We start from the raw sequence: 23,830 nt of genomic DNA on the forward strand, positions 1-23,830 counted from the left end.
TATTGCTGCAGCCCCGGTTAAAGGGTCATTTCTAACTCTCTGTATCACTGCTGCCCCGGTTAAAGGGTCATTTCTAACTCTCTCTATTGCTGCCCCGGTTAAAGGGTCATTTCTAACTCTCTCTATTGCTGCCCCGGTTAAAGAGTCATTTCTTACTCTCTCTATCGCTGCCCCGGTTAAAGGGTCATTTCTAACTCTCTGTATCACAGCTGCCCCGGTTAAATGGTCATTTCTAACTCTCTCTATCGCTGCCCCGGTTAAAGGGTCATTTCTAACTCTCTGTATCACAGCTGCCCCGGTTAAAGGGTCATTTCTAACTCTCTCTATCGCTGCCCCGGTTAAAGGGTCATTTCTAACTCTCTGTATCACAGCTGCCCCGGTTAAATGGTCATTTCTAACTCTCTCTATCGCTGCCCCGGTTAAAGGGTCATTTCTAACTCTCTCTATTGCTGCCCCGGTTAAAGGGTCATTTCTAACTCTCTCTATTGCTGCTGCCCCGGTTAAAGGGTCATTTCTAACTGTCTGTATCACAGCTGCTCCGATTAAAGGGTCATTTCTAACTCTCTCTATTGCTGCCCCGGTTAAAGGGTCATTTCTAACTCTCTCTATTGCTGCCCCAGTTAAAGGGTCATTTCTAACTCTCTCTATTGCTGCCCCGGTTAAAGGGTCATTTCTAACTCTCTCTATTGCTGCTGCCCCGGTTAAAGGGTCATTTCTAACTGTCTGTATCACAGCTGCTCCGATTAAAGGGTCATTTCTAACTCTCTCTATTGCTGCCCCGGTTAAAGGGTCATTTCTAACTCTATTGCTGCCCCAGTTAAAGGGTCATTTCTAACTCTCTCTATTGCTGCCCCGGTTAAAGGGTCATCATTTCTAACTCTCTCTATTGCTGCTGCCCCGATTAAAGGGTCATTTCTAACTCTCTGTATCACAGCTGCCCCGGTTAAATGGTCATTTCTAACTCTCTCTATCGCTGCCCCGGTTAAAGGGTCATTTCTAACACTCTGTATCACAGCTGCCCCAGTTAAATGGTCATTTCTAACTCTCTCTATTGCTGCCCCGGTTAAAGGGTCATTTCTAACTCTCTCTATTGCTGCCCCGATTAAAGGTTCATTTCTAACTCTCTCTATTGCTGCCCTGGTTAAAGGGTCATTTCTAACTCTATTGCTGCCCCGGTTAAAGGGTCATTTCTAACGCTCTCTATTGCTGCCCCGGTTCAAGGGGCATTTCAAACTCTCTCCATTGCTGGCCCGGTTACAGGGTCATTTCTAACTCTCTGTATGACAGCTGCCCCGGTTAAAGGGGCATTTCTAACTCTCTGTATTGCTGCTGCCCCGGTTAAAGGATCATTTCTAACTCTCTCTATTGCTGCTGCCCCGGTTAAAGGGTCATTTCTAACTCTCTGTATCACAGCTGCCCCGGTTAAAGGGTCATTTCTAACTCTCTCTATCGCTGCCCCGGTTAAAGGGTCATTTCTAACTCTCTCTATTGCTGCCCCGGTTAAATGGTCATTTCTAACTCTCTCTATTGCTGCCTCGGTTAAAGGGTCATTTCTAACTCTCTGTATCACAGATGCCCCGGTTAAAGTGTCATTTCTAACTCTCCCTATTGCTGGCCCGGTTAAAGGGGCATTTCTAACTCTCTGTATGACAGCTGCCCCGGTTAAGGGGCATTTCTAACTCTCTGTATTGCTGCTGCCCCGGTTAAAGGATCATTTCTAACTCTCTCTATTGCTGCTGCCCCGGTTAAAGGGTCATTTGTAACTCTCTGTATCACAGCTGCCCCGGTTAAAGGGTCATTTCTAACTCTCTATTGCTGCTGCCCCGGTTAAAGGGTTATTTCTAACTCTCTATTGCTGCAGCCCCGGTTAAAGGGTCATTTCTAACTCTCTGTATCACTGCTGCCCCGGTTAAAGGGTCATTTCTAACTCTCTCTATTGCTGCCCCGGTTAAAGGGTAATTTCTAACTCTCTCTATTGCTGCCCCGGTTAAAGGGTCATTTCTAACGCTCTGTATCACAGCTGCCCTGGTTAAATGGTCATTTCTAACTCCCTCTATTGCTGCCCTGGTTAAAGGGTCATTTCTAACTCTCTGTATCACAGCTGCCCCGGTTAAAGGGTCATTTCTAACTCTCTCTATCGCTGCCCCGGTTAAAGGGTAATTTCTAACTCTCTGTATCACAGCTGCCCCGGTTAAATGGTCATTTCTAACTCTCTCTATCGCTGCCCCGGTTAAAGGGTCATTTCTAACTCTCTCTATTGCTGCTGCCCCGGTTAAACGGTCATTTCTAACTCTCTGTATCACAGCTGCCCCGGTTAAAGGGTCATTTCTAAATCTCGATATCACTGCTGGCCCGGTTAAAGGGTAAATTCTAACTCTCTCTATTGCTGCCCCGGTTAAAGGGCCATTTCTAACTCTCTGTATCACTGCTGCCCCGGTTAAAGGGTCATTTCTAACTCTCTCTATTGCTGCCCCGATTAAAGGGTGATTTCTAACTCTCTCTATTGCTGCTGCCCCGATTAAAGGGTCATTTCTAACTCTCTCTATCACTGCTGACCCGGTTAAAGGATCATTTCTAAATCTATCTATTGCTGCCCCGATTAAAGGGTGATTTCTAACTCTCTCTATTGCTGCTGCCCCGATTAAAGTGTCATTTCTAACTCTCTCTAATGCTACACCGGTTAAAGGGTCCTTTCCAACTCTCGGCATCACAGCTGCCCCGGTTAAAGGGTCATTTCTAACTCTCTCTATTGCTGCCCCGGTTAAAGGGTCATTTCTAACTCTCTCTATTGCTGCTGCCCCAGTTAAAGGGTCATTTCTAACTGTCTGTATCACAGCTGCTCCGATTAAAGGGTCATTTCTAACTCTCTCTATTGCTGCCCCGGTTAAAGGGTCATTTCTAACTCTCTCTATTGCTGCCCCGATTAAAGGGTCATTTCTAACTCTCTCTATTGCTGCCCTGGTTAAAGGGTCATTTCTAACTCTATTGCTGCCCCGGTTAAAGGGTCATTTCTAACGCTCTCTATTGCTGCCCCGGTTCAAGGGGCATTTCTAACTCTCTCCATTGCTGGCCCGGTTAAAGGGTCATTTCTAACTCTCTGTATGACAGCTGCCCCGGTTAAAGGGGCATTTCTAACTCTCTGTATTGCTGCTGCCCCGGTTAAAGGATCATTTCTAACTCTCTCTATTGCTGCTGCCCCGGTTAAAGGGTCATTTGTAACTCTCTGTATCACAGCTGCCCCGGTTAAAGGGTCATTTCTAACTCTCTATTGCTGCAGCCCCGGTTAAAGGGTCATTTCTAACTCTCTGTATCACTGCTGCCCCGGTTAAAGGGTCATTTCTAACTCTCTCTATTGCTGCCCCGGTTAAAGGGTCATTTCTAACTCTCTCTATTGCTGCCCCGGTTAAAGAGTCATTTCTTACTCTCTCTATCGCTGCCCCGGTTAAAGGGTCATTTCTAACTCTCTGTATCACAGCTGCCCCGGTTAAATGGTCATTTCTAACTCTCTCTATCGCTGCCCCGGTTAAAGGGTCATTTCTAACTCTCTGTATCACAGCTGCCCCGGTTAAAGGGTCATTTCTAACTCTCTCTATCGCTGCCCCGGTTAAAGGGTCATTTCTAACTCTCTGTATCACAGCTGCCCCGGTTAAATGGTCATTTCTAACTCTCTCTATCGCTGCCCCGGTTAAAGGGTCATTTCTAACTCTCTCTATTGCTGCCCCGGTTAAAGGGTCATTTCTAACTCTCTCTATTGCTGCTGCCCCGGTTAAAGGGTCATTTCTAACTGTCTGTATCACAGCTGCTCCGATTAAAGGGTCATTTCTAACTCTCTCTATTGCTGCCCCGGTTAAAGGGTCATTTCTAACTCTCTCTATTGCTGCCCCAGTTAAAGGGTCATTTCTAACTCTCTCTATTGCTGCCCCGGTTAAAGGGTCATTTCTAACTCTCTCTATTGCTGCTGCCCCGGTTAAAGGGTCATTTCTAACTGTCTGTATCACAGCTGCTCCGATTAAAGGGTCATTTCTAACTCTCTCTATTGCTGCCCCGGTTAAAGGGTCATTTCTAACTCTATTGCTGCCCCAGTTAAAGGGTCATTTCTAACTCTCTCTATTGCTGCCCCGGTTAAAGGGTCATCATTTCTAACTCTCTCTATTGCTGCTGCCCCGATTAAAGGGTCATTTCTAACTCTCTGTATCACAGCTGCCCCGGTTAAATGGTCATTTCTAACTCTCTCTATCGCTGCCCCGGTTAAAGGGTCATTTCTAACACTCTGTATCACAGCTGCCCCAGTTAAATGGTCATTTCTAACTCTCTCTATTGCTGCCCCGGTTAAAGGGTCATTTCTAACTCTCTCTATTGCTGCCCCGATTAAAGGTTCATTTCTAACTCTCTCTATTGCTGCCCTGGTTAAAGGGTCATTTCTAACTCTATTGCTGCCCCGGTTAAAGGGTCATTTCTAACGCTCTCTATTGCTGCCCCGGTTCAAGGGGCATTTCAAACTCTCTCCATTGCTGGCCCGGTTACAGGGTCATTTCTAACTCTCTGTATGACAGCTGCCCCGGTTAAAGGGGCATTTCTAACTCTCTGTATTGCTGCTGCCCCGGTTAAAGGATCATTTCTAACTCTCTCTATTGCTGCTGCCCCGGTTAAAGGGTCATTTCTAACTCTCTGTATCACAGCTGCCCCGGTTAAAGGGTCATTTCTAACTCTCTCTATCGCTGCCCCGGTTAAAGGGTCATTTCTAACTCTCTCTATTGCTGCCCCGGTTAAATGGTCATTTCTAACTCTCTCTATTGCTGCCTCGGTTAAAGGGTCATTTCTAACTCTCTGTATCACAGATGCCCCGGTTAAAGTGTCATTTCTAACTCTCCCTATTGCTGGCCCGGTTAAAGGGGCATTTCTAACTCTCTGTATGACAGCTGCCCCGGTTAAGGGGCATTTCTAACTCTCTGTATTGCTGCTGCCCCGGTTAAAGGATCATTTCTAACTCTCTCTATTGCTGCTGCCCCGGTTAAAGGGTCATTTGTAACTCTCTGTATCACAGCTGCCCCGGTTAAAGGGTCATTTCTAACTCTCTATTGCTGCTGCCCCGGTTAAAGGGTTATTTCTAACTCTCTATTGCTGCAGCCCCGGTTAAAGGGTCATTTCTAACTCTCTGTATCACTGCTGCCCCGGTTAAAGGGTCATTTCTAACTCTCTCTATTGCTGCCCCGGTTAAAGGGTAATTTCTAACTCTCTCTATTGCTGCCCCGGTTAAAGGGTCATTTCTAACGCTCTGTATCACAGCTGCCCTGGTTAAATGGTCATTTCTAACTCCCTCTATTGCTGCCCTGGTTAAAGGGTCATTTCTAACTCTCTGTATCACAGCTGCCCCGGTTAAAGGGTCATTTCTAACTCTCTCTATCGCTGCCCCGGTTAAAGGGTAATTTCTAACTCTCTGTATCACAGCTGCCCCGGTTAAATGGTCATTTCTAACTCTCTCTATCGCTGCCCCGGTTAAAGGGTCATTTCTAACTCTCTGTATCACAGCTGCCCCGGTTAAAGGGTCATTTCTAACTCTCTCTATCGCTGCCCCGGTTAAAGGGTCATTTCTAACTCTCTGTATCACAGCTGCCCCGGTTAAATGGTCATTTCTAACTCTCTCTATCGCTGCCCTGGTTAAAGGGTCATTTCTAACTCTCTCTATTGCTGCCCCGGTTAAAGGGTCATTTCTAACTCTCTCTATTGCTGCCCTGGTTAAAGGGTCATTTCTAACTCTCTCTATTGCTGCCCCGGTTAAAGGGTCATTTCTAACTCTCTCTATTGCTGCTGCCCCGGTTAAAGGGTCATTTCTAACTCTCTGTATCACAGCTGCTCCGATTAAAGGGTCATTTCTAACTCTCTGTATCACAGCTGCCCCGGTTAAAGGGTCATTTCTAACTCTCTATTGCTGCTGCCCCGGTTAAAGGGTTATTTCTAACTCTCTATTGCTGCAGCCCCGGTTAAAGGGTCATTTCTAACTCTCTGTATCACTGCTGCCCCGGTTAAAGGGTCATTTCTAACTCTCTCTATTGCTGCCCCGGTTAAAGGGTAATTTCTAACTCTCTCTATTGCTGCCCCGGTTAAAGGGTCATTTCTAACGCTCTGTATCACTGCTGCCGCGATTAAAGGGTAATTTCTAACTCTCTCTATTGCTGCCCCGGTTAAAGGATCATTTCTAACTCTCTGTATCACAGCTGCCCCGGTTAAAGGGTCATTTCTAACTCTCTCTATTGCTGCCCCGGTTAAAGGGTCATTTCTAACTCTCTTTATTGCTGCCCCGGTTAAAGGATCATTTCTAAATCTATCTATTGCTGCCCCGATTAAAGGGTGATTTCTAACTCTCTCTATTGCTGCTGCCCCGATTAAAGTGTCATTTCTAACTCTCTCTAATGCTACACCGGTTAAAGGGTCCTTTCCAACTCTCGGCATCACAGCTGCCCCGGTTAAAGGGTCATTTCTAACTCTCTCTATTGCTGCCCCGGTTAAAGGGTCATTTCTAACTCTCTCTATTGCTGCTGCCCCAGTTAAAGGGTCATTTCTAACTGTCTGTATCACAGCTGCTCCGATTAAAGGGTCATTTCTAACTCTCTCTATTGCTGCCCCGGTTAAAGGGTCATTTCTAACTCTCTCTATTGCTGCCCCGATTAAAGGGTCATTTCTAACTCTCTCTATTGCTGCCCTGGTTAAAGGGTCATTTCTAACTCTATTGCTGCCCCGGTTAAAGGGTCATTTCTAACGCTCTCTATTGCTGCCCCGGTTCAAGGGGCATTTCTAACTCTCTCCATTGCTGGCCCGGTTAAAGGGTCATTTCTAACTCTCTGTATGACAGCTGCCCCGGTTAAAGGGGCATTTCTAACTCTCTGTATTGCTGCTGCCCCGGTTAAAGGATCATTTCTAACTCTCTCTATTGCTGCTGCCCCGGTTAAAGGGTCATTTGTAACTCTCTGTATCACAGCTGCCCCGGTTAAAGGGTCATTTCTAACTCTCTATTGCTGCAGCCCCGGTTAAAGGGTCATTTCTAACTCTCTGTATCACTGCTGCCCCGGTTAAAGGGTCATTTCTAACTCTCTCTATTGCTGCCCCGGTTAAAGGATCATTTCTAACTCTCTCTATCACTGCTGCCCCGGTTAAAGGGTCATTTCTAACTCTCTCTATTGCTGCCCCAGTTAAAGGGTCATTTCTAACTCTCTCTATTGCTGCCCCGGTTAAAGGGTCATTTCTAACTCTCTGTATCACTGCTGCCCCGGTTAAAGTGTCATTTCTAACTCTCTCTATTGCTGCCCCGGTTAAAGTGTCATTTCGAACTCTCTCTATTGCTGCCCCGGTAAAAGGGTCATTTCTAACTCTCTGTATCACTGCTGCCCCGGTTAAAGGGTCATTTCTAACTCTCTCTATTGCTGCCCCGGTTAAAGGGTCATTTCTAACACTCTGTATCACAGCTGTCCCGGTTAAATGGTCATTTCTAACTCTCTCCATTGCTGCCCCGGTTAAAGGGTCATTTCTAACTCTCTGTATCACAGCTGCCCCGGTTAAATGGTCATTTCTAACTCTCTCTATCGCTGCCCCGGTTAAAGGGTCATTTCTAACTCTCTATTGCTGCCCCAGTTAAAGGGGCATTTCTAACTCTCTGTATCACAGCTGCTCCGGTTAAAGGGTCATTTCTAACTCTCTCTATTGCTGCCCCGGTTAAAGGGTCATTTCTAACTCTCTCTATTGCTGCCCCGGTTAAAGGGTCATTTCTAACTCTCTCTATTGCTGCCCCAGTTAAAGGGTCATTTCTAACTCTCTCTATTGCTGCCCCAGTTAAAGAGTGATTTCTAACTCTCTCTATTGCTGCCCCGGTTAAAGGGTGATTTCTAGCTCTCTCTATTGCTGCCCCAGTTAAAGTGTGATTTCTAACTCTCTCTATTGCTGCCCCAGTTAAAGGGTCATTTCTAACTCTCTCTATCGCTGCTGCCCCGGTTAAAGGGTCATTTCTAACTCTCTCTATTGCTGCCCCGGTTAAATGGTCATTTCTAACTCTCTCTATTGCTGCCTCGGTTAAAGGGACATTTCTAACTCTCTGTATCACAGATGCCCCGGTTAAAGTGTCATTTCTAACTCTCCCTATTGCTGCCACGGTTAAAGGGTCATTTCTAACACTCTGTATCACAGCTGCCCCAGTTAAATGGTCATTTCTAACTCTCTCCATCGCTGCCCCGGTTAAAGGGTCATTTCTAACTCTCTCTATTGCTGCCCCGATTAACGGGTCATTTCTAACTCTCTCTATTGCTGCCCTGGTTAAAGGGTCATTTCTAACTCTATTGCTGCCCCGGTTAAAGGGTCATTTCTAACGCTCTCTATTGCTGCCCCGGTTCAAGGGGCATTTCTAACTCTCTCCATTGCTGGCCCGGTTAAAGGGTCATTTCTAACTCTCTGTATGACAGCTGCCCCGGTTAAAGGGGCATTTCTAACTCTCTGTATTGCTGCTGCCCCGGTTAAAGGATCATTTCTAACTCTCTCTATTGCTGCTGCCCCGGTTAAAGGGTCATTTCTAACTCTCTCTATTGCTGCTGCCCCGGTTAAACGGTCATTTCTAACTCTCTGTATCACAGCTGCCCCGGTTAAAGGGTCATTTCTAAATCTCGATATCACTGCTGGCCCGGTTAAAGGGTAAATTCTAACTCTCTCTATTGCTGCCCCGGTTAAAGGGCCATTTCTAACTCTCTGTATCACTGCTGCCCCGGTTAAAGGGTCATTTCTAACTCTCTCTATTGCTGCCCCGATTAAAGGGTGATTTCTAACTCTCTCTATTGCTGCTGCCCCGATTAAAGGGTCATTTCTAACTCTCTCTATCACTGCTGACCCGGTTAAAGGATCATTTCTAAATCTATCTATTGCTGCCCCGATTAAAGGGTGATTTCTAACTCTCTCTATTGCTGCTGCCCCGATTAAAGTGTCATTTCTAACTCTCTCTAATGCTACACCGGTTAAAGGGTCCTTTCCAACTCTCGGCATCACAGCTGCCCCGGTTAAAGGGTCATTTCTAACTCTCTCTATTGCTGCCCCGGTTAAAGGGTCATTTCTAACTCTCTCTATTGCTGCTGCCCCAGTTAAAGGGTCATTTCTAACTGTCTGTATCACAGCTGCTCCGATTAAAGGGTCATTTCTAACTCTCTCTATTGCTGCCCCGGTTAAAGGGTCATTTCTAACTCTCTCTATTGCTGCCCCGATTAAAGGGTCATTTCTAACTCTCTCTATTGCTGCCCTGGTTAAAGGGTCATTTCTAACTCTATTGCTGCCCCGGTTAAAGGGTCATTTCTAACGCTCTCTATTGCTGCCCCGGTTCAAGGGGCATTTCTAACTCTCTCCATTGCTGGCCCGGTTAAAGGGTCATTTCTAACTCTCTGTATGACAGCTGCCCCGGTTAAAGGGGCATTTCTAACTCTCTGTATTGCTGCTGCCCCGGTTAAAGGATCATTTCTAACTCTCTCTATTGCTGCTGCCCCGGTTAAAGGGTCATTTGTAACTCTCTGTATCACAGCTGCCCCGGTTAAAGGGTCATTTCTAACTCTCTATTGCTGCAGCCCCGGTTAAAGGGTCATTTCTAACTCTCTGTATCACTGCTGCCCCGGTTAAAGGGTCATTTCTAACTCTCTCTATTGCTGCCCCGGTTAAAGGGTCATTTCTAACTCTCTCTATTGCTGCCCCGGTTAAAGAGTCATTTCTTACTCTCTCTATCGCTGCCCCGGTTAAAGGGTCATTTCTAACTCTCTGTATCACAGCTGCCCCGGTTAAATGGTCATTTCTAACTCTCTCTATCGCTGCCCCGGTTAAAGGGTCATTTCTAACTCTCTGTATCACAGCTGCCCCGGTTAAAGGGTCATTTCTAACTCTCTCTATCGCTGCCCCGGTTAAAGGGTCATTTCTAACTCTCTGTATCACAGCTGCCCCGGTTAAATGGTCATTTCTAACTCTCTCTATCGCTGCCCCGGTTAAAGGGTCATTTCTAACTCTCTCTATTGCTGCCCCGGTTAAAGGGTCATTTCTAACTCTCTCTATTGCTGCTGCCCCGGTTAAAGGGTCATTTCTAACTGTCTGTATCACAGCTGCTCCGATTAAAGGGTCATTTCTAACTCTCTCTATTGCTGCCCCGGTTAAAGGGTCATTTCTAACTCTCTCTATTGCTGCCCCAGTTAAAGGGTCATTTCTAACTCTCTCTATTGCTGCCCCGGTTAAAGGGTCATTTCTAACTCTCTCTATTGCTGCTGCCCCGGTTAAAGGGTCATTTCTAACTGTCTGTATCACAGCTGCTCCGATTAAAGGGTCATTTCTAACTCTCTCTATTGCTGCCCCGGTTAAAGGGTCATTTCTAACTCTATTGCTGCCCCAGTTAAAGGGTCATTTCTAACTCTCTCTATTGCTGCCCCGGTTAAAGGGTCATCATTTCTAACTCTCTCTATTGCTGCTGCCCCGATTAAAGGGTCATTTCTAACTCTCTGTATCACAGCTGCCCCGGTTAAATGGTCATTTCTAACTCTCTCTATCGCTGCCCCGGTTAAAGGGTCATTTCTAACACTCTGTATCACAGCTGCCCCAGTTAAATGGTCATTTCTAACTCTCTCTATTGCTGCCCCGGTTAAAGGGTCATTTCTAACTCTCTCTATTGCTGCCCCGATTAAAGGTTCATTTCTAACTCTCGCTATTGCTGCCCTGGTTAAAGGGTCATTTCTAACTCTATTGCTGCCCCGGTTAAAGGGTCATTTCTAACGCTCTCTATTGCTGCCCCGGTTCAAGGGGCATTTCAAACTCTCTCCATTGCTGGCCCGGTTACAGGGTCATTTCTAACTCTCTGTATGACAGCTGCCCCGGTTAAAGGGGCATTTCTAACTCTCTGTATTGCTGCTGCCCCGGTTAAAGGATCATTTCTAACTCTCTCTATTGCTGCTGCCCCGGTTAAAGGGTCATTTCTAACTCTCTGTATCACAGCTGCCCCGGTTAAAGGGTCATTTCTAACTCTCTCTATCGCTGCCCCGGTTAAAGGGTCATTTCTAACTCTCTCTATTGCTGCCCCGGTTAAATGGTCATTTCTAACTCTCTCTATTGCTGCCTCGGTTAAAGGGTCATTTCTAACTCTCTGTATCACAGATGCCCCGGTTAAAGTGTCATTTCTAACTCTCCCTATTGCTGGCCCGGTTAAAGGGGCATTTCTAACTCTCTGTATGACAGCTGCCCCGGTTAAGGGGCATTTCTAACTCTCTGTATTGCTGCTGCCCCGGTTAAAGGATCATTTCTAACTCTCTCTATTGCTGCTGCCCCGGTTAAAGGGTCATTTGTAACTCTCTGTATCACAGCTGCCCCGGTTAAAGGGTCATTTCTAACTCTCTATTGCTGCTGCCCCGGTTAAAGGGTTATTTCTAACTCTCTATTGCTGCAGCCCCGGTTAAAGGGTCATTTCTAACTCTCTGTATCACTGCTGCCCCGGTTAAAGGGTCATTTCTAACTCTCTCTATTGCTGCCCCGGTTAAAGGGTCATTTCTAACTCTCCCTATTGCTGGCCCGGTTAAAGGGTCATTTCTAACGCTCTGTATCACAGCTGCCCTGGTTAAATGGTCATTTCTAACTCCCTCTATTGCTGCCCTGGTTAAAGGGTCATTTCTAACTCTCTGTATCACAGCTGCCCCGGTTAAAGGGTCATTTCTAACTCTCTCTATCGCTGCCCCGGTTAAAGGGTAATTTCTAACTCTCTGTATCACAGCTGCCCCGGTTAAATGGTCATTTCTAACTCTCTCTATCGCTGCCCCGGTTAAAGGGTCATTTCTAACTCTCTGTATCACAGCTGCCCCGGTTAAAGGGTCATTTCTAACTCTCTCTATCGCTGCCCCGGTTAAAGGGTCATTTCTAACTCTCTGTATCACAGCTGCCCCGGTTAAATGGTCATTTCTAACTCTCTCTATCGCTGCCCTGGTTAAAGGGTCATTTCTAACTCTCTCTATTGCTGCCCCGGTTAAAGGGTCATTTCTAACTCTCTCTATTGCTGCCCTGGTTAAAGGGTCATTTCTAACTCTCTCTATTGCTGCCCCGGTTAAAGGGTCATTTCTAACTCTCTCTATTGCTGCTGCCCCGGTTAAAGGGTCATTTCTAACTCTCTGTATCACAGCTGCTCCGATTAAAGGGTCATTTCTAACTCTCTGTATCACAGCTGCCCCGGTTAAAGGGTCATTTCTAACTCTCTATTGCTGCTGCCCCGGTTAAAGGGTTATTTCTAACTCTCTATTGCTGCAGCCCCGGTTAAAGGGTCATTTCTAACTCTCTGTATCACTGCTGCCCCGGTTAAAGGGTCATTTCTAACTCTCTCTATTGCTGCCCCGGTTAAAGGGTAATTTCTAACTCTCTCTATTGCTGCCCCGGTTAAAGGGTCATTTCTAACGCTCTGTATCACTGCTGCCGCGATTAAAGGGTAATTTCTAACTCTCTCTATTGCTGCCCCGGTTAAAGGATCATTTCTAACTCTCTGTATCACAGCTGCCCCGGTTAAAGGGTCATTTCTAACTCTCTCTATTGCTGCCCCGGTTAAAGGGTCATTTCTAACTCTCTTTATTGCTGCCCCGGTTAAAGGATCATTTCTAAATCTATCTATTGCTGCCCCGATTAAAGGGTGATTTCTAACTCTCTCTATTGCTGCTGCCCCGATTAAAGTGTCATTTCTAACTCTCTCTAATGCTACACCGGTTAAAGGGTCCTTTCCAACTCTCGGCATCACAGCTGCCCCGGTTAAAGGGTCATTTCTAACTCTCTCTATTGCTGCCCCGGTTAAAGGGTCATTTCTAACTCTCTCTATTGCTGCTGCCCCAGTTAAAGGGTCATTTCTAACTGTCTGTATCACAGCTGCTCCGATTAAAGGGTCATTTCTAACTCTCTCTATTGCTGCCCCGGTTAAAGGGTCATTTCTAACTCTCTCTATTGCTGCCCCGATTAAAGGGTCATTTCTAACTCTCTCTATTGCTGCCCTGGTTAAAGGGTCATTTCTAACTCTATTGCTGCCCCGGTTAAAGGGTCATTTCTAACGCTCTCTATTGCTGCCCCGGTTCAAGGGGCATTTCTAACTCTCTCCATTGCTGGCCCGGTTAAAGGGTCATTTCTAACTCTCTGTATGACAGCTGCCCCGGTTAAAGGGGCATTTCTAACTCTCTGTATTGCTGCTGCCCCGGTTAAAGGATCATTTCTAACTCTCTCTATTGCTGCTGCCCCGGTTAAAGGGTCATTTGTAACTCTCTGTATCACAGCTGCCCCGGTTAAAGGGTCATTTCTAACTCTCTATTGCTGCAGCCCCGGTTAAAGGGTCATTTCTAACTCTCTGTATCACTGCTGCCCCGGTTAAAGGGTCATTTCTAACTCTCTCTATTGCTGCCCCGGTTAAAGGGTCATTTCTAACTCTCTCTATTGCTGCCCCGGTTAAAGAGTCATTTCTAACTCTCTCTATCGCTGCCCCGGTTAAAGGGTCATTTCTAACTCTCTGTATCACAGCTGCCCCGGTTAAATGGTCATTTCTAACTCTCTCTATCGCTGCCCCGGTTAAAGGGTCATTTCTAACTCTCTGTATCACAGCTGCCCCGGTTAAAGGGTCATTTCTAACTCTCTCTATCGCTGCCCCGGTTAAAGGGTCATTTCTAACTCTCTGTATCACAGCTGCCCCGGTTAAATGGTCATTTCTAACTCTCTCTATCGCTGCCCCGGTTAAAGGGTCATTTCTAACTCTCTCTATTGCTGCCCCGGTTAAAGGGTCATTTCTAACTCTCTCTATTGCTGCTGCCCCGGTTAAAGGGTCATTTCTAACTGTCTGTATCACAGCTGCTCCGATTAAAGGGTCATTTCTAACTCTCTCTATTGCTGCCCCGGTTAAAGGGTCATTTCTAACTCTCTCTATTGCTGCCCCAGTTAAAGGGTCATTTCTAACTCTCTCTATTGCTGCCCCGGTTAAAGGGTCATTTCTAACTCTCTCTATTGCTGCTGCCCCGGTTAAAGGGTCATTTCTAACTGTCTGTATCACAGCTGCTCCGATTAAAGGGTCATTTCTAACTCTCTCTATTGCTGCCCCAGTTAAAGGGTCATTTCTAACTCTCTCTATTGCTGCCCCAGTTAAAGGGTCATTTCTAACTCTCTCTATTGCTGCCCCGGTTAAAGGGTCATCATTTCTAACTCTCTCTATTGCTGCTGCCCCGATTAAAGGGTCATTTCTAACTCTCTGTATCACAGCTGCCCCGGTTAAATGGTCATTTCTAACTCTCTCTATCGCTGCCCCGGTTAAAGGGTCATTTCTAACACTCTGTATCACAGCTGCCCCAGTTAAATGGTCATTTCTAACTCTCTCTATTGCTGCCCCGGTTAAAGGGTCATTTCTAACTCTCTCTATTGCTGCCCCGATTAAAGGGTCATTTCTAACTCTCTCTATTGCTGCCCTGGTTAAAGGGTCATTTCTAACTCTATTGCTGCCCCGGTTAAAGGGTCATTTCTAACGCTCTCTATTGCTGCCCCGGTTCAAGGGGCATTTCAAACTCTCTCCATTGCTGGCCCGGTTACAGGGTCATTTCTAACTCTCTGTATGACAGCTGCCCCGGTTAAAGGGGCATTTCTAACTCTCTGTATTGCTGCTGCCCCGGTTAAAGGATCATTTCTAACTCTCTCTATTGCTGCTGCCCCGGTTAAAGGGTCATTTCTAACTCTCTGTATCACAGCTGCCCCGGTTAAAGGGTCATTTCTAACTCTCTATTGCTGCTGCCCCGGTTAAAGGGTTATTTCTAACTCTCTATTGCTGCTGCCCCGGTTAAAGGGTCATTTCTAACTCTCTGTATCACTGCTGCCCCGGTTAAAGGGTCATTTCTAACTCTCTCTATTGCTGCCCCGGTTAAAGGGTTATTTCTAACTCTCTCCATTGCTGCCCCGGTTAAAGGGTCAATTCTAACTCACTGAATCACTGCTGCCGCGATTAAAGGGTCATTTCTAACTCTCTTTATTGCTGCCCCGGTTAAAGGATCATTTCTAAATCTCTAAATCACTGCTGGCCCGGTTAAAGGATCATTTCTAACTCTCTGTATCACTGCTGCCCCGGTTAAAGGGTAATTTCTAACTCTCTCTATTGCTGCCCCGGTTAAAGGGTCATTTCTAACTCTCTGTATCACTGCTGCCGCGATTAAAGGGTAATTTCTAACTCTCTCTATTGCTGCCCCGGTTAAAGGGTCATTTCTAACTCTCTGTATCACAGCTGCCCCGGTTAAAGGGTCATTTCTAACTCTCTCTATTGCTGCCCCGGTTAAAGGGTCATTTCTAACTCTCTTTATTGCTGCCCCGGTTAAAGGATCAATTCTAAATCTCTCTATTGCTGCCCCGATTAAAGGGTGATTTCTAACTCTCTCTATTGCTGCTGCCCCGGTTAAAGTGTCATTTCTAACTCTCTGTATCACAGCTGCCCCGGTTAAATGGTCATTTCTAACTCTCTCTATTGCAGCCCCGGTTAAAGGGTCATTTCTAACTCTCTCTATTGCTGCTGCCCCGGTTAAAGGGTCATTTCTAACTCTCTCTATTGCTGCCCCAGTTAAAGGGTCATTTCTAACTCTCTCTATTGCTGCCCCAGTTAAAGGGTCATTTCTAACTCTCTCTATTGCTGCCCCGGTTAAAGGGTCATCATTTCTAACTCTCTCTATTGCTGCTGCCCCGATTAAAGGGTCATTTCTAACTCTCTGTATCACCGCTGCCCCGGTTAAGTGGACATTTCTAACTCTCTCTATCACTGCCCCGGTTAAAGGGTCATTTCTAACTCTCTCTATTGCTGCCCCGATTAAAGGGTCATTTCTAACTCTCTCTATTGCTGCCCTGGTTAAAGGGTCATTTCTAACTCTATTGCTGCCCCGGTTAAAGTGTCATTTCTAACGCTCTCTATTGCTGCCCCGGTTCAAGGGGTATTTCTAACTCTCTCCATTGCTGGCCCGGTTACAGGGTCATTTCTAACTCTCTGTATGACAGCTGCCCCGGTTAAAGGGGCATTTCTAACTCTCTGTATTGCTGCTGCCCCGGTTAAAGGGTCATTTCTAACTCTCTCTATTGCTGCTGCCCCGGTTAAAGGGTCATTTCTAACTCTCTCTATTGCTGCTGCCCCGGTTAAAGGGTCATTTCTAACTCTCTGTATCACAGCTGCCCCGGTTAAAGGGTCATTTCTAACTCTCTATTGCTGCTGCCCCGGTTAAAGGGTTATTTCTAACTCTCTATTGCTGCTGCCCCGGTTAAAGGGTAATTTCTAACTCTCTGTATCACTGCTGCCCCGGTTTAAGGGTCATTTCTAACTATCTCTAATGCTGCCCCGGTTAAAGGGTTATTTCTAACTCTCTCTATTGCTGCCCCGGTTAAAGGGTCATTTCTAACTCTCTGAATCACTGCTGACGCGATTAAAGCGTCATTTCTAACTCTCTTTATTGCTGCCCCGGTTAAAGGATCATTTCTAAATCTCTAAATCACTGCTGGCCCGGTTAAAGGATCATTTCTAACTCTCTGTATCACTGCTGCCCCGGTTAAAGGGTAATTTCTAACTCTCTCTATTGCTGCCCCGGTTAAAGGGTCATTTCTAACTCTCTGTATCACTGCTGCCGCGATTAAAGGGTAATTTCTAACTCTCTCTATTGCTGCCCTGGTTAAAGGGTCATTTCTAACTCTCTCTATTGCTGCCCCGGTTAAAGGGTCATTTCTAACTCTCTTTATTGCTGCCCCGGTTAAAGGATCATTTCTAAATCTCTCTATTGCTGCCCCGATTAAAGGGTGATTTCTAACTCTCGCTATTGCTGCTGCCCCGATTAAAGTGTCATTTCTAACTCTCTCTATTGCTACCCCGGTTAAAGGGTCATTTCTAACTCTCTCCATTGCTGACCCGGTTAAAGGATCATTTCTAACTGTCTCTATCACTGCTGCCCCAGTTAAAGGGTCATTTCTAACTCTCTCTATTGCTGCCCCGGTTAAAGGGTCATTTCTAACTCTCTCTATTGTTGCCCCAGTTAAAGGATCATTTCTAACTCTCTCTATTGCTGCCCCAGTTAAAGGGTCCTTTCCAACTCTCGGCATCACAGCTGCCCCGGTTAAAGGGTCATTTCTAACTCTCTCTATTGCTGCCCCGGTTAAAGGATCATTTCTAACTCTCTCTATCACTGCTGCCCCGGTTAAAGGCACATTTCTAACTCTCTCTATTGCTGCCCCGGTTAAAGGGTCATTTCTAACTCTCTCTAATGCTGCCCCAGTTAAAGGATCATTTCTAACTCTCTCTATTGCTGCCCCGGTTAAAGGGTCATTTCTAACTCTCCGTATCACTGCTGCCCCGGTTAAAGTGTCATTTCTAACTCTCTCTATTGCTGCCCCGGTTAAAGTGTCATTTCAAACTCTCTCTATTGCTGCCCCGGATAAAGGGTCATTTCTAACTCTCTGTATCACTGCTGCCCCGGTTAAAGTGTCATTTCTAACTCTCTCTATTGCTGCCCCGGTTAAAGGGTCATTTCTAACTCTCTGTATCACAGCTGCCCCGGTTAAATGGTCATTTCTAACTCTCTCTATTGCTGCCCTGGTTAAAGGGTCATTTCTAACTCTCTGTATCACAGCTGCCCCGGTTAAAGGGTCATTTCTAACTCTCTCTATCGCTGCCCCGGTTAAAGGGTCATTTCTAACTCTCTGTATCACAGCTGCCCCGGTTAAATGGTCATTTCTAACTCTCTCTATCGCTGCCCCGGTTAAAGGGTCATTTCTAACTCTCTCTATTGCTGCCCCGGTTAAAAGGTCATTTCTAACTCCCTCTATTGCTGCCCCGGTTAAAGGGTCATTTCTAACTCTCTCTATTGCTGCCCCGGTTAAAGGGTCATTTCTAACTCTCTCTATTGCTGCCCCAGTTAAAGGGTCATTTCTAACTCTCTCTATTGCTGCCCCGGTTAAAGGGTCATTTCTAACTCTCTCTATTGCTGCCCCGGTTAAAGGGTGATTTCTAGCTCTCTCTATTGCTGCCCCGGTTAAAGGGTCATTTCTAACTCTCTCTATTGCTGCTGCCCTGGTTAAAGGGTCATTTCTAACTCTCTCTATTGCTGCCCCGGTTAAAGGGTCATTTCTAACTCTCTGTATCACAGCTGCCCCGGTTAAAGGGTCATTTCTAACTCTCTGTATCACAGCTGCCCCGGTCAAATGGTCATTTCTATCTCTCTCTATTGCTGCCCCGGTTAAAGGAGCTTTTCTAACTCTCTATTGCTGCTGCCCCGGTTAAAGGGTCATTTCTAACTCTCTCTATTGCTGCTGCCCCGGTTAAAGGGTCATTTCTAACTCTCTCTATTGCTGCTGCCCCGGTTAAAGGGTCATTTCTAACTCTCTGTATCACAGCTGCCCCGGTTAAAGGGTCATTTCTAACTCTCTGTATCACTGCTGCCCCGGTTTAAGGGTCATTTCTAACTATCTGTAATGCTGCCCCGGTTAAAGGGTTATTTCTAACTCTCTCTATTGCTGCCCCGGTTAAAGGGTCATTTCTAACTCTCTGAATCACTGCTGACGCGATTAAAGCGTCATTTCTAACTCTCTTTATTGCTGCCCCGGTTAAAGGATCATTTCTAAATCTCTAAATCACTGCTGGCCCGGTTAAAGGATCATTTCTAACTCTCTGTATCACTGCTGCCCCGGTTAAAGGGTAATTTCTAACTCTCTCTATTGCTGCCCCGGTTAAAGGGTCATTTCTAACTCTCTGTATCACTGCTGCCGCGATTAAAGGGTAATTTCTAACTCTCTCTATTGCTGCCCTGGTTAAAGGGTCATTTCTAACTCTCTCTATTGCTGCCCCGGTTAAAGGGTCATTTCTAACTCTCTTTATTGCTGCCCCGGTTAAAGGATCATTTCTAAATCTCTCTATTGCTGCCCCGATTAAAGGGTGATTTCTAACTCTCGCTATTGCTGCTGCCCCGATTAAAGTGTCATTTCTAACTCTCTCTATTGCTACCCCGGTTAAAGGGTCATTTCTAACTCTCTCCATTGCTGACCCGGTTAAAGGATCATTTCTAACTGTCTCTATCACTGCTGCCCCAGTTAAAGGGTCATTTCTAACTCTCTCTATTGCTGCCCCGGTTAAAGGGTCATTTCTAACTCTCTCTATTGTTGCCCCAGTTAAAGGATCATTTCTAACTCTCTCTATTGCTGCCCCAGTTAAAGGGTCCTTTCCAACTCTCGGCATCACAGCTGCCCCGGTTAAAGGGTCATTTCTAACTCTCTCTATTGCTGCCCCGGTTAAAGGATCATTTCTAACTCTCTCTATCACTGCTGCCCCGGTTAAAGGCACATTTCTAACTCTCTCTATTGCTGCCCCGGTTAAAGGGTCATTTCTAACTCTCTCTAATGCTGCCCCAGTTAAAGGATCATTTCTAACTCTCTCTATTGCTGCCCCGGTTAAAGGGTCATTTCTAACTCTCCGTATCACTGCTGCCCCGGTTAAAGTGTCATTTCTAACTCTCTCTATTGCTGCCCCGGTTAAAGTGTCATTTCAAACTCTCTCTATTGCTGCCCCGGATAAAGGGTCATTTCTAACTCTCTGTATCACTGCTGCCCCGGTTAAAGTGTCATTTCTAACTCTCTCTATTGCTGCCCCGGTTAAAGGGTCATTTCTAACTCTCTGTATCACAGCTGCCCCGGTTAAATGGTCATTTCTAACTCTCTCTATTGCTGCCCTGGTTAAAGGGTCATTTCTAACTCTCTGTATCACAGCTGCCCCGGTTAAAGGGTCATTTCTAACTCTCTCTATCGCTGCCCCGGTTAAAGGGTCATTTCTAACTCTCTGTATCACAGCTGCCCCGGTTAAATGGTCATTTCTAACTCTCTCTATCGCTGCCCCGGTTAAAGGGTCATTTCTAACTCTCTCTATTGCTGCCCCGGTTAAAAGGTCATTTCTAACTCCCTCTATTGCTGCCCCGGTTAAAGGGTCATTTCTAACTCTCTCTATTGCTGCCCCGGTTAAAGGGTCATTTCTAACTCTCTCTATTGCTGCCCCAGTTAAAGGGTCATTTCTAACTCTCTCTATTGCTGCCCCGGTTAAAGGGTCATTTCTAACTCTCTCTATTGCTGCCCCGGTTAAAGGGTGATTTCTAGCTCTCTCTATTGCTGCCCCGGTTAAAGGGTCATTTCTAACTCTCTCTATTGCTGCTGCCCTGGTTAAAGGGTCATTTCTAACTCTCTCTATTGCTGCCCCGGTTAAAGGGTCATTTCTAACTCTCTGTATCACAGCTGCCCCGGTTAAAGGGTCATTTCTAACTCTCTGTATCACAGCTGCCCCGGTCAAATGGTCATTTCTATCTCTCTCTATTGCTGCCCCGGTTAAAGGAGCTTTTCTAACTCTCTATTGCTGCTGCCCCGGTTAAAGGGTCATTTCTAACTCTCTCTATTGCTGCCCCGATTAAAGGGTCATTTCTAACTCTCTCTATTGCTGCCCCGGTTAAAGGGTCATTTCTAACTCTCTCTATTGCTGCCCCGGTTAAAGGATCATTTCTAACTCTCTCTATTGCTGCCCCGGTTAAAGGGTCATTTCTAACTCTCTGTATCACAGCTGCCCCGGTTAAAGGGTCATTTCTAACTCTCTCTATTGCTGCCCCAGTTAAAGGGTCATTTCTAACTCTCTCTATTGCTGCCCCAGTTAAAGGGTCATTTCTAACTCTCTGTATCACAGCTGCCCCAGTTAAAGGGTCATTTCTAACTCTCTGTATCACAGCTGCCCCAGTTAAAGGGTCATTTCTAACTCTCTCTATTGCTGCCCCAGTTAAAGGGTCATTTCTAACTCTCTCTATTGCTGCCCCAGTTAAAGGGTCATTTCTAACTCTCTCTATTGCTGCCCCAGTTAAAGGGTCATTTCTAACTCTCTGTATCACAGCTCCCCCAGTTAAAGGGTCATTTCTAACTCTCTGTATCACAGCTGCCCCAGTTAAAGGGTCATTTCTAACTCTCTCTATTGCTGCCCCGTTTAAAGGGTCATTTCTAACTCTCTGTATCACAGCTCCCCCAGTTAAAGGGTCATTTCTAACTCTCTGTATCACAGCTGCCCCAGTTAAAGGGTCATTTCTAACTCTCTCTATTGCTGCCCCGTTTAAAGGGTCATTTCTAACTCTCTGTATCACAGCTCCCCCAGTTAAAGGGTCATTTCTAACTCTCTGTATCACAGCTGCCCCAGTTAAAGGGTCATTTCTAACTCTCTCTATTGCTGCCCCGGTTAAAGGGTCATTTCTAACTCTCTCTATTGCTGCCCCGGTTAAAGGGTCATTTCTAACTCTCTATTGCTGCTGCCCCGGTTAAAGGGTCATTTCTAACTCTCTCTATTGCTGCCCCGGTGAAAGGGTCATTTCTAACTCTCTCTATTGCTGTTGCCCCGGTTAAAGGGTTATTTCTAACTCTCTCTATTGCTGCCCCGGTGAAAGGGTCATTTCTAACTCTCTCTGTTGCTGCCCCGGTGAAAGGGTCATTTCTAACTCTCTCTGTTGCTGTTGCCCCGGTGAAAGGGTCATTTCTAACTCTCTCTATTGCTGTTGCCCCGGTTAAAGGGTTATTTCTAACTCTCTCTATTGCTGCTACAATACCGGTATCGCCTGTGCAGCCAGTTCGCTCCCCAGCTCAGTGCGCAAACCCCAGCCGCTGTTTTCTTCCAGTGATTGCGGAGAGTCTTCAGCAGCTTTGCCATGCTCCCGGCTCCAGATGCCCGGCACCAATTTCACGCCCAATTCGCTTTGATCCTCCTGCCGTGGCCTGAAATGAAGCTTCCGTTTGTTCACATGGATACCGGTTCCGTGCATAAAGCTGTCCGCCCAGGAACCAGCCACTTTACACCCAGTTCCGCACATCAATCCGCAATAACATTCTGGATATCTGGAAAAGGCATCAGACCTTACAGTATCTTAAACACAGAGATAAAAACAAAAAACTACTGCGGATGCTGGAAATCCAAAACCTTAGGTCGCCCTTTGGTTAAATGCAAACTGACAGGATGGCACCAACACAAACAAAAACAAAAATACCTGGAAAAACTCAGCAGGTCTGGCAGCATCTGCGGAGAGGAATACAGTTAACGTTTCGAGTCCGTATGACTCTTCAACAGAACTGAGGAAAAATAGAAGAGAGGTGAAATATAAGCTGGTTTAAGGGGGACAGGTAGAGCTGGATAGAGGGCCAGTGATAGGTGGAGATAGTCAAAAGATGTCATAGACAAAAGGACAAAGAGGTGTTGACAGTGGTGATATTAGCTAAGAAATGTGCTAATAGGTGACATTATGGGTAGAAAGCAGGACAAGCAAGATGCAGATAGCCCTAGTGAGGGTGGGGTAGGGGGGAGGGATCGAAATAAGCTAAAAGGTAGAGATAAAACAATGCATGGAAATACATTTAAAAATAATGGAAATAGGTGGGAAAAGAAAAATCTATATAAATTATTGGAAAAAGGGGGATCGGAAAGGGGGTGGGGATGGAGGAGAGAGTTCATGATCTAAAGTTGTTGAACTCAATATTCAGTCCGGAAGGCTGTAAAGTGCCTAGTCGGAAGATGAGGTGCTGTTCCTCCAGTTTGAGTTGAGCTTCACTGGAACATTGCAGCAGGCAACTCAAAACTGGGCAACCATGAGGCACTGTGGGCCATCAGCAGCAGCAGAATTGTATACAACCACAATCTGTACCCTCATAGCCCAGCATATTCCCCACTCTAACATTACCATCAAGCCAGGGGATCAACACTGGTTCAATGAAGAGTGTAGGAGGGCATGCCAGGAGCAGCACCAGGCAAAAAATAAGGTGTCAACCTGGTGAAGCTACAACACAAGACTACATTAATGTCAAACAGCGTAAGCAGCATGTGATTAAAGGAGCTAAGTGATCCCACAGCCAACGGATAAGATCTAAGCCACATGCAGTCATGAATGATGGTGGACAATTAAACAACAAACTGCAAGAGGTGGTTACACAAATATTTCCATCCTCAATGATTGGGAGCCCAGCACATAAGTGCAAAAGACAAGGCTGAAGCATTTGCAACTATCTTCAGCCAAAAGTACCAAGTGGATGACCCATCTCGGCCTCCTCTGGAGGTCCCCAGCATTACAGATGCCAGTCTTCAACCTATTTGATTCACTCCATATGATATCAAGAAACAGCTCAAGGCACTGGATACTGCAAAGGCTATGGGCCCAGGCAAAATTCTGGCAATACTATTAAAGGCTTCTGCTCCTGAACTAGCTGTGTCTCAAACCAGGCTGTTCCACTACAACTACAACACTGGCATCTATCTGGCAATGTGGAAAACTGCCCAGATATGTCCTGTCCACAAAAAACAGGACAAATTCAACCTGGTCAATTAATGCCCCATCAGTCTACGCTTGACCATCAGCAAAGTGATGGAAGGTGTCGTCGACAGTGCTATCAAGCAGCACTTACGCAGCAATAACCTGCTCACTGACAATAAGTTTGGGTTCCGCCAGGGCCACTCAGCTCCTGACCTCATTACAGTCTTGGTCCAAACATGGACGAAAGAACTTAACTCAAGAGGTGAGGTGAGAGTCAATGTCCTTGAAATCAAGGCAGCATTTGACTGAGTGTGGCACCAAAGAGCCCTAGCAAAACTGGAGTCAATGGGAATCAGGAGGAAATCTCGCCATTGGTTGTCGTCAGACAACAGAGATATGGTTATGGTTGTTGGACGTTGATCATCTCAATCCCAAGGCATCTCTGCAGGAATTCCTCAGGGTAGTGTCCTAGGCCCAACCATCTTCAACTGCTTCATCAATGACCTTCCCTCCATCATAAGGTC

At 46.0% G+C, this 23,830-nt stretch overlaps 1 protein-coding gene across 2 annotated transcripts in view; it reads right to left on the bottom strand.

The window, feature by feature from the left end:
- The window catches only part of agk (acylglycerol kinase), an 88,753-nt gene extending 66,923 nt beyond the window's left edge, over positions 1-21,830 (bottom strand). For both annotated transcript variants that reach the window (XM_078568211.1, XM_078568210.1), the window contains exon 1: positions 21,618-21,830. In XM_078568211.1, coding sequence (XP_078424337.1) covers positions 21,618-21,718 — 101 coding nt within the window. In that variant the 5' untranslated portion in view covers positions 21,719-21,830. The remainder of the gene's footprint in view (positions 1-21,617) is intronic.
- Between the last annotated feature and the right edge of the window lie 2,000 nt (positions 21,831-23,830).

The sequence above is a fragment of the Cetorhinus maximus genome, chromosome 22 (assembly GCF_964194155.1).
Source record: "Cetorhinus maximus chromosome 22, sCetMax3.hap1.1, whole genome shotgun sequence".
In the NCBI taxonomy this organism is placed as follows: domain Eukaryota; kingdom Metazoa; phylum Chordata; class Chondrichthyes; order Lamniformes; family Cetorhinidae; genus Cetorhinus; species Cetorhinus maximus.